Source organism: Xenia sp. Carnegie-2017, unplaced genomic scaffold, assembly GCF_021976095.1.
Source record: "Xenia sp. Carnegie-2017 unplaced genomic scaffold, XeniaSp_v1 HiC_scaffold_22, whole genome shotgun sequence".
In the NCBI taxonomy this organism is placed as follows: domain Eukaryota; kingdom Metazoa; phylum Cnidaria; class Anthozoa; order Malacalcyonacea; family Xeniidae; genus Xenia; species Xenia sp. Carnegie-2017.
In genome coordinates, this window is record NW_025813485.1 from 552,251 (window position 1) to 561,429 (window position 9,179).

General features: G+C 31.8%; 1 protein-coding gene across 1 annotated transcript; it reads left to right on the top strand.

Annotated features, from left to right (window-relative positions):
• The first annotated feature begins 250 nt into the window (after positions 1-250).
• Positions 251-8,817, top strand: LOC124447492 (N-alpha-acetyltransferase 15, NatA auxiliary subunit-like). The gene is made up of 23 exons (XM_046998442.1): positions 251-405; positions 522-606; positions 1,096-1,200; positions 1,358-1,446; positions 2,180-2,248; positions 2,408-2,542; positions 2,746-2,893; positions 3,020-3,139; positions 3,308-3,403; positions 3,495-3,601; positions 3,735-3,807; positions 4,258-4,424; positions 4,519-4,671; positions 5,061-5,189; positions 5,285-5,364; positions 5,621-5,690; positions 6,724-6,868; positions 6,966-7,036; positions 7,196-7,304; positions 7,384-7,482; positions 7,843-7,986; positions 8,059-8,156; positions 8,295-8,817. The coding sequence occupies exons 1-23, from the start codon at positions 355-357 to the stop codon at positions 8,493-8,495; spliced, it is 2,544 nt and encodes an 847-aa protein (XP_046854398.1). The 5' UTR covers positions 251-354; the 3' UTR covers positions 8,496-8,817.
• The last annotated feature ends 362 nt before the right edge of the window (positions 8,818-9,179 follow it).

Consider the following 9,179-nt stretch of genomic DNA (forward strand, 5'->3'; position numbering starts at 1 on the left):
GAAATACAATTGCTACAGTTTCAAGTTTTTCAATTTCCTTGATTCCCTTTGAAGTTGTTAAATGTCGAAATGATTAAGTTTGAGTAACCTCAACCTATATCTCTCTGATCCCCGTCACTACCTGCCCCCGTCTGGTCCCAACAATTGGATTGGACATCTAGTTGTCTACTAAGTCATAACAGAGCCCCTATAGAGCCACAGAAATTGTCTTTTCTATTCCTAGTTCCCATTTTCCCACCTGTTCGCAGGAAGCGTGAGCTATGTCGGCCATGAGTTTGGTTTGGCGGCGTGCTTGCTTACAATTTTTGCCAAATTTTCTGATATTTTTGAGTTAGATTGTTTAATTCAGTCATTATGCCGAATACTTTACCTCCAAAAGAGCAGAACTTATTTAAAAGAGTTTTGGTAAGCTCGTAATAATGTTATGGCAAGTTCAATTTTAGTAGGCAGAAAGTTCATGGTTGCAGGAAGTTGCTTGTAACGAAAAAAAAAAGATTTGTGTATTCTTCAAATTTATTCAGAAATGCTACGAACAAAAGCAATACAAGAATGGACTAAAGTTTGCCAAGCAGATTCTGGTTAATCCAAAATATTCAGAACATGGTGGTTAGTATTTCAGGAATATAAGAAATCTACAGCCTGTTTGATGTCTGTATGACTAAAATATCACAAATTTCATGGAGAATGAAAAATGACATTACTTGTAGATTAGTATAGCTTAATGGTGATTGAAATAAGACATAATAAGATTGCCATGACTTTAAGATAAAAAAAAATCTTTCAATATCTCCCATGATTGTTATGTCTTATTATTTTACATTTTAAAAAAATTACCAGCTCCATTCCCAAACTTGAAGGTTTGTAGTGCGCATCTGAGTAGCAAGGTGCAAGGTTTTTGAGAAAACTAGGTTTTTATGCATGGAAATTGGAATCTTGGGTGTGTAGTAGTTTACAAACTCTTTAGTGTGGGCACATTCTACCCTAACCCTGCTATCACTTTTATTATGATCTTTTGTCAATCACTTAATTCATAATGGTTTAATTGTTAGATCAACTTATTTACTTTGTTAAATGTAATATTTCTTTACTACCTAGAAACTCTGGCAATGAAAGGTCTGATACTGAACTGTTTAGGAAGGAAAGAGGAAGCATTTGAGTTTGTGAAGAAAGGCTTAAGAAATGACCTTACCAGTCATGTCTGTATCCTTTTGGTACCACATAATGCTTATTCTGATGATTATTTATTGTTACGTATGAGCTGTTCTAGATTATCCAGTGTGCATTACATCTTTGTAAAATGTTACATGTGCTTATTCATGGTTGAAATTTTTGGTAGTTTCCTTTAACTTAAAATCAGGTTGGCATGTCTATGGACTGGTTCAGAGAGCTTATAGAAAATATGAAGAAGCTATCAAATGCTATAGAAATGCCCTAAAATTTGACAAGGTTTGTTTACTAACACCATTTTTTAAATTAGTTTTCAAATTGATAGAACTTGTGAATAGTAACGTGAGCCATTGTTATTTGCAAATTGGTGATGTTGTTGCTATATTTTCAAGAACACATGCTGCAAAAGAGACTAGTAGAGATTTATGACTAAATAATACAAACTTCTTCATATCTTGATTTTTTTGTGCTTATTAACAGTTGTGTTGATTGGGTAGCAATATTTAAAATCTCAAGCATGTATCTGGAAAAAAGTTGCTCTTACTTAAACAGGTTGTTGCTATCCTTCTTTAGCATATTGCAAAGCAAAATGTGCTGTCTACTAGAAAAAAGATAGCCAGAAAATGCAATGTTTTAATGAATTTTAAAATTTCTTTTTGCTCTCTTATGTTTGGGGAGCAGGAAGAGTGAAAGAAACAGTTAATTTCTAAGCTCAGTCATAAAGTGTAAACATGAAATCTAATTGAGATGTAGTCACTTGTCCCTTGCTTTTGCTTTTAAATTTTAGTATGAATATTTATTTCTTGAAGTGTTGTAAATTGTAATATCACTCAGAAATATTGTATATGATATTGTATAGCAAGTAAACAATTCCTGCCATACAAAGAAAAGCATGACTTTTTCTTAGCTTTTGGCAGAAGTTTACTATGTTCTTTACCAACTGGATAGTTTAAAATTTTTATTCACTTTACTTGTTTAACTTTTTGATTGTAACTTTTGATTGAAATTTTAGGAAAATCTTCAAATACTCAGAGATTTATCATTGTTACAAGTCCAGATGCGTGATTTAGAAGGATATAGGGTTTGTACACTTTTGTTCATTGTATTAGAGTTAGAAATAGGTCTAGGGCTGCAAATCTCTAGAATTTTAGATTTTGGGATTTTTTCATCATTATAACATAAAATCACACTTTGTATATTATGTAGAAAAATGATTTTATAAAAATGTTATTTTGTTAAGGAAACTCGTTATCAGCTTCTAAAATTACGAGCTGGTCAACGACAATCATGGATTGGTTATGCTATTTCTCATCATCTTATCAAAGATTACAACATGGCTTACAAAATACTTGAGGAATTTTCTAAGAGTCAAACAGTTGAGTCTATTATGGAATGATTGTTTTGCAATGAATTTTTCATACATTGTTTAACACTTTCGAATAGAAATTGGCTTCACGAGTTGAATGTAGTCTTAGCACATTGCTATTCTTAGTTAGACTTGTATGTAGTCTTTAGTAAAGAATCATTTTAGTTTTTTATGTGATTACTTTTCTAATTTAAATTTTTTCTATTTCTAAGATAACTAAGGTTGACAATGAGCATTGCGAGATGTTGTTGTATCAAAATATGATAATACGGGAGTCTGGAAAATTGAGCGATGCATTGGAGCATCTCACAACTCATGAACGTCAAATAACAGATAAACTTGCCATAACTGAACTCAAAGGTAAATATTCAATATTTTTTTATGTATTTCAAGTCTCCCCCTCTAAGTGAACGTTTTGCCACAATAGAACCTTGTTATCTTGTCGATAAAGGATAAAGATTTCAGATAGCAATACAATCATTTCAGCCTTGATCAATTTGGAGCTTGGAAATTTCATGGAAGCTGAACAATATTACTGGAAATTGTTGAATAGAAATCCTGAAAACGTTGGCTACTATCATAAGCTTGAAAAATCAATACAACCAAGTATGCATTTTCATCACACTGTTTTTTACAATTCTATCACTTAAAAAGATAGACAATGATGGATCAATTAAGATTTTTCTTGTAATAAGTTCAGCATCATATTTTCAAAATCAACCCTTAAATTTACATAATATATTGTATAGATTAATTGTCTCTTTCTTTTAACAGAAAATGTGGTAGAGCGAATGAAGATTTATAAAAGAATGGAAGAAAAGTTTCCCAGGGCTCAATGTCCTAAGCGATTACCTCTTAATTTTCTGTCAGGTCACTTTTTGCAACATTTCATGTCAACTTATCAACAATAAGTGTACTATTGTTCAATCACGTTTAGACATGTTTTCTAATGATTTTTTAGGAAGCGAATTTACTGAAAAACTTGATTTATATATGAGATCTGCCATTAGAAAAGGTGTTCCACCATTATTTGTGAATCTACGCAGTCTTTATAACAACAGTGAGAAGGTAAAATATTTCATTGGAATTTGTTGTCATTCTAGTGTAAAGATTATTGCAGAAATCTTGTATGAAACAACAATGATGTCATCTCATAGTCATGTGACAATACAGCTCATCAAAAAAGTAAAAAATTTTTTAGGTAAAAATTGTTGAGGAGAATGTTCTCAAGTATGAAAAATATTTGCTCAAGCAAAGTAGTTTTGATGAAAATGGTGAGAAGAACTTTTATTTACATCCTTCAAATTGAAACCAGTGGATAGCAGAAAATATTTTAAAGTAAATGATTTGAACCCAGGAGTATCGTTACATGTTTGTAAATGTAGATCGTTCAGGTTGGTATAGTCCTGAGAAGGACTGTTTGTGTTGTTGTTGACTGACGTTTCGACAACCTTAACGGTAGTCATTTTCAGAGTCAAAAAGTCTTATTTTGACCTGGACGATCTACATTTACAAAGAAAATATTTTGTCATTTTAGTTCATTGTTATAAATACTAGATTAAGTCCAATCTTTTACCAACTCCAAAATTACATATTTCATTTTATCATCAATTTACCGTGAAGTGATTTATCAATTAGATGGGATTTTATTTAGCTGTTCTTATAAATTTTCATGGCTTTCTTGTTGTTTTGCAACATCATAATGAAGATGATTGTTTTTATAGAATCGACGTTAGAGTCTCCGACAGTTTTACTGTGGACTCAATGTTATCTTGCTCAACATTACGACATTCTTGGTAACACGCAACTAGCGTTAGATTACATTGATAAAGCACTAGAACACACGCCCACATTGATTGAAGCTTATATGATTAAAGCTAGAATATTTAAGGTATGGATTATGTGTGTTTTATGTTGTTTTGTAATGTATTTTTAATGTACTTATTTTCTTTAATGTATTCATAATTTATTTATTTGTAATTTAGCACGGTGGAGATATGAAACAGGCAGCTTATTGGATGGATGAAGCTCGTTCTTTAGATACAGCAGATAGATATGTGAACTCCAAATGTGCTAAATACCAGTTGAGAGCCAATGAAATTGCAAAAGCAGAACGAACTTGTGGATTATTCACAAGGGTACGTTCTACAAAATAGATCTTACTATTATTTTATTATTTACGAGATGGAACTAAAAAGTGAATAAAATCATTACTTCTTTATTAAAAACATGTTAACTGAAACAGTTGCAGTGGCCATTGTGGACTTCATTTAGTGATAATGTTGTCCCAATTACAGTTTGAAAGGCTGCATACAATAATCGTGTTTGTCGCTATCTTGCGAAGTTTATGAAATATTTCATCAAGACGAAACAAACACACATTTGTATATATGTTTTTGAACTTATTCAAAAACACACTTTTGAATAAGTCAAAGAACAAACAGAGAATGTTGACCTATTGATTATCGACAGTAAATAAGCTCTTCGTTGTTGAAATATGTTTTTTTGTTGTTTTTTTTTCGTTCAGGAAGGCAGTTTAGCTTCAGAAAATTTAAATGAAATGCAATGTATTTGGTACGAAACTGAATGTGGACGAGCTTATAAACGTCTTGGAAATTATGGTGAAGCTTTAAAGAAATGTCACGAAATCGAAAAGGTTTGGTGAAATTTTTTCATACAGAATATATATGAGATTTTAAAGTCTTAATGAATGTATTGTTACACATAATATATCTACATTTCTTTCTTTAGCATTTTGAGGAAATTACCGAAGACCAATTTGATTTTCACTCGTATTGTTTAAGAAAGATGACGTTGTGTGCTTACGTCAGGTTTGTTGTTTCGTAGAAATGAAAACTTTTGTAGTTATGAATGTTTTCATTGTTTTGTATAGATTCCATTTTCTTATGAATTTTTACTCTCAAAATCAGTGAAATCTCTTTCATTTTGTGTTTTTACTTCGTTGTCCAAATAAACATGTCTTTATCCTTTAGTTAAAAGATTATATTTCTGAAACAGTTTACTTCTGAATTATCGGGGCTCTTTTTGGCTATTTGTTCATAATTTAATTCAACTATTTATCTTTAGATTACTGAGGCTTGAAGACAGCTTAAGAGGTCATCATTTCTACTTTAAAGCAGCAAAGTTGGCTATTGAGGTGAGTGTTTTTGAACCACACAAATATTAAAATATGTTCAATATTACCTCCAGGCAAAACGAAGCTAACGTTTGTCTGGTTGCATGTGTAATATTTTGATAAAATTTAACACAATTATTGTTGGTAAAACAACTTTTCAGTATTTTTATGTACAGAGAGATAAAGCATAGAAACGATGTATGAGACCACATTAACTTTTTCTTGGTCTGGTCTCCGATATTTTCCATATGAGAATTTGTGTTTTCCATACTTACGTACGTATGTGTTCAGATTTCAATTTCTTTATCGTTCTATGATAGATACTTTATGTAATCTATCTATATTATGGTCTTGTTTCCTTCAGACATGTTCATTGTTTCATTTGTGAAATCGCATTTGTCTCTGGCGGACCTCGCATGCTCAGATAATTTCTTTAATAAACTTGATACTTTGTCTAAGCGAGCTATTTACGAAAAAAATTCAACTAGTAGATCCAGTTGGTCGTTGTTGTAACCATGAACTCAGGCAATTGGTCAAGTTTACTGCGCATAATTTGACGATTTCTCTAATAATTTATGACTGAGGGAGCAAGTTGCTTCGAAACCGGTGCAAGTGTAGATCCAGTTGTTTATTGTAACGACTATGAACTCAAACAGTTGGTCAATTTGACTGCGCATGCTCAAATGATTTTTCTAATTGTGATCGAGAAAGTTAGTTACTCCGAGAGGATGCAAGGAGATCCAGTTGATCTTTATGAACTCCATTAGTTGGTGGAGTGGAATGCACAAGTTTTCAGATTATTATCTTAAAGAAGTTATCAAGTTTTTATTTAGACTATAGGTTTTATTGAAAAATGTTTTTTGCCAAGAAGCCAATGGATGTTCACCTCATGATGCATAAATGGGAATTAAATAAAGTTAATGGAGAAATGAAATACATGTTTGAAATATTTTATGGTTGATTCAAATTACGAGACAAGCGTTTGTTTTTTGCGCTATCCTTGGATCCCTGCGTATTCACACATACCAATGTCGTTTTGATTTTATGTTTGTAGTGTTACATAGAGCTTTACGATAGACCGCTGTGTGGAAATAACGAGGACTTGCTCACCAACAACGACAACTTGTCTGAGAAAGATTTGAAGAAAAAGAAAAGCAAGCAAAGACGAGCTGCAAAAAAAGCAGAAATACAACAAGAGAGTACGTTATTTTCATAAAATTTTCTTGTGCGTGGCTTAAGAGCTTTTTGTAAATGATATTCAAGTAAATATTTGACATTACTGTTGAATTGTTATAGAGAATAAAGATTCTTGTCAGAAGAATGAAGGATCAGAAGAGAGCAAAATTAATGCCAATAATCTAGCGAAGGTATCCTGGAATGAAATTAAATATTTGAAGTATATGAGTTATCTAGCCCTGAGCTGTTACAGGTTGTCTGGCTTTAATCTTTGAATGGACAAACTTACGATAATTGTTCAGTGGTGCATAATCAGCCTACATTATTCTTGTTTGTATTTCATGTTTTAGGTAGAAGATCCTTTAACTGAGGCAGTAAGATTTTTAAAACCATTACAAACGTTTTGTGGTGACAATATGGAAACGCATGTATTAGCTTTTGAAATTTACTATAGGAAAGGTTTGTCTGTTAAAAATGAAAATTTTCAATGTTTTGCTTTTGAAGAAATGTTCATCATATGGATTGTCTATGTTTTTAGATAAACTATTACTCATGCTACAATCTTTAAAGCGAGCTGTTATTGTGGATCCTACTCATCCAAAACTGCACGAATGTTTGGTTAAATTTAGCAAAAAGGGTAATTGATGATTTATTATTTTCGTATATCTCTCATAACCGCGTTGTGTCTATACTACATGTCCATGTACCTCTTGATCTTGGATGTACACTGTGTCGTTTTTATCCCTCGTAACCGCGTTGTGTCCATACTACATGTCCATGTACCTCTTGATCTTGGATGTACACTGTGTCGTTTTTATCCCTCGTAACCGCGTTGTGTCCATACTACATGTCCATGTACCTCTTGATCTTCGATGTACACTGTGTATATAAAATGAATATTATATGCAATTTTTGCTTTGTGATTCGTTGCTTTTATTAGTTTTCTTCACCTTTTTTTGGATTGGTATTTTTTAATGCATTTTATTTTCTTTAAAAGTTTCAGAAAGGAAGAATATCGAGGCAGTTATCAAAGAAGTTATTAATAAAGAAACAAAACCATTGTATCATGGATTGGAATTGTTAGATTTCAACAAAGAGTTTCTAAACAAACACAAACACTCTCTTCCTCATCAGTTAGCTGGTAACTTGATCATAATGCGTAGAATCGACAACAATGACCATAAATCATCGTTAAGTTTATTTTTGTTTATAGGTGCTGCTATGCTCTACTTTCTTGATACTACTGCGCAAACTGAAGCAATTACCATGGCAACATCTCTTCACAATGAAATGAGTAATCGAACATTGGAGGTACCTCTACGTACATCTCTTGATCCTTTGATATCTTGGTTAATTAAAACAAATATTTAATTAACCAAGATATCATTTCGTTTATATAAAAGTTATAATACTCAGGATAGTACGAAGAAAAATGTCTGTTTTTTACAGGTTTGTTCTGATGTATTGCTAGCCCTTGAAACTGGACGTTTTGGAGAATGCCAAGAACAATTAAATGAGTATAGAAAGAAATGTCGTGCTCTATTTCCTTACAGTTTGTTGTTTATTTCGAGTGAACAACATGATGACTTGATCAACACTAAACCAAAGCATGAACTTGTTACATGTAATGGAAATAATCTCCATAGTTGATTTCTTATTATGTAAATGTTCGCAAGTCTTGGCATCAGAAATTTTTTTAATATTGCCATGATGGGAATGCATTTAATTTAAGACTCTAGAATAAGTCAAAAATCGCAGTTCTTTCACTGTCAACAGCGACAACAATGAAACATTTTAAACCTTTTATTGCGAATCAATATGTTGATACTTGTTAGGTGTGTTTATATTTTGTATTACCCAATTCCTCTATGGAGGACGTCGTTGATTGCATCAGGAAATTAAAGCGCTAAAATTGGGCAATGAATTGGAAATTTGCGTTTATTTCTGAAAGTAAATTTTACCTGCAATTTTATCATCGTGGTATTTTCTTTTTTTTTATTTTGGATATCTTTCATTGTTTCACTTTGTACATAATCAAAATTTTTTTAACTCAATCTTTCTTTACTTCACTTTACTTAAGTTTTCATTTATTAATTACAGCCAAAACTTTTAAAAGGTCACCAATAACCCAGTACTTAACAATACTTTTCCATTACTTATTTACTATCTAAAAAAGCTCAATTTTACAATAACGAACGTCGTGCATATCTAAATAACCATTGGAAATTACCCCACTTCCAATACTTAAGCAACGTTAAGGTGATATAATAACAGTTATCAATTTGGTCAATCTCAAGTCCTCAATCCCCTATGCACTTTGGGTATAAAGAAAAA

Excerpts from the sequence above, each read along its gene's own strand:
- LOC124447492 (XM_046998442.1), top strand. The coding sequence starts at position 355 with ATGCCGAATACTTTACCTCCAAAAGAGCAGAACTTATTTAAAAGAGTT. Across the intron at positions 2,249-2,407 it reads GTGATTTAGAAGGATATAGG|GAAACTCGTTATCAGCTTCT; the intron begins GTTTGTACACTT and ends TATTTTGTTAAG. Across the intron at positions 5,365-5,620 it reads ACGTTGTGTGCTTACGTCAG|ATTACTGAGGCTTGAAGACA; the intron begins GTTTGTTGTTTC and ends ATTTATCTTTAG.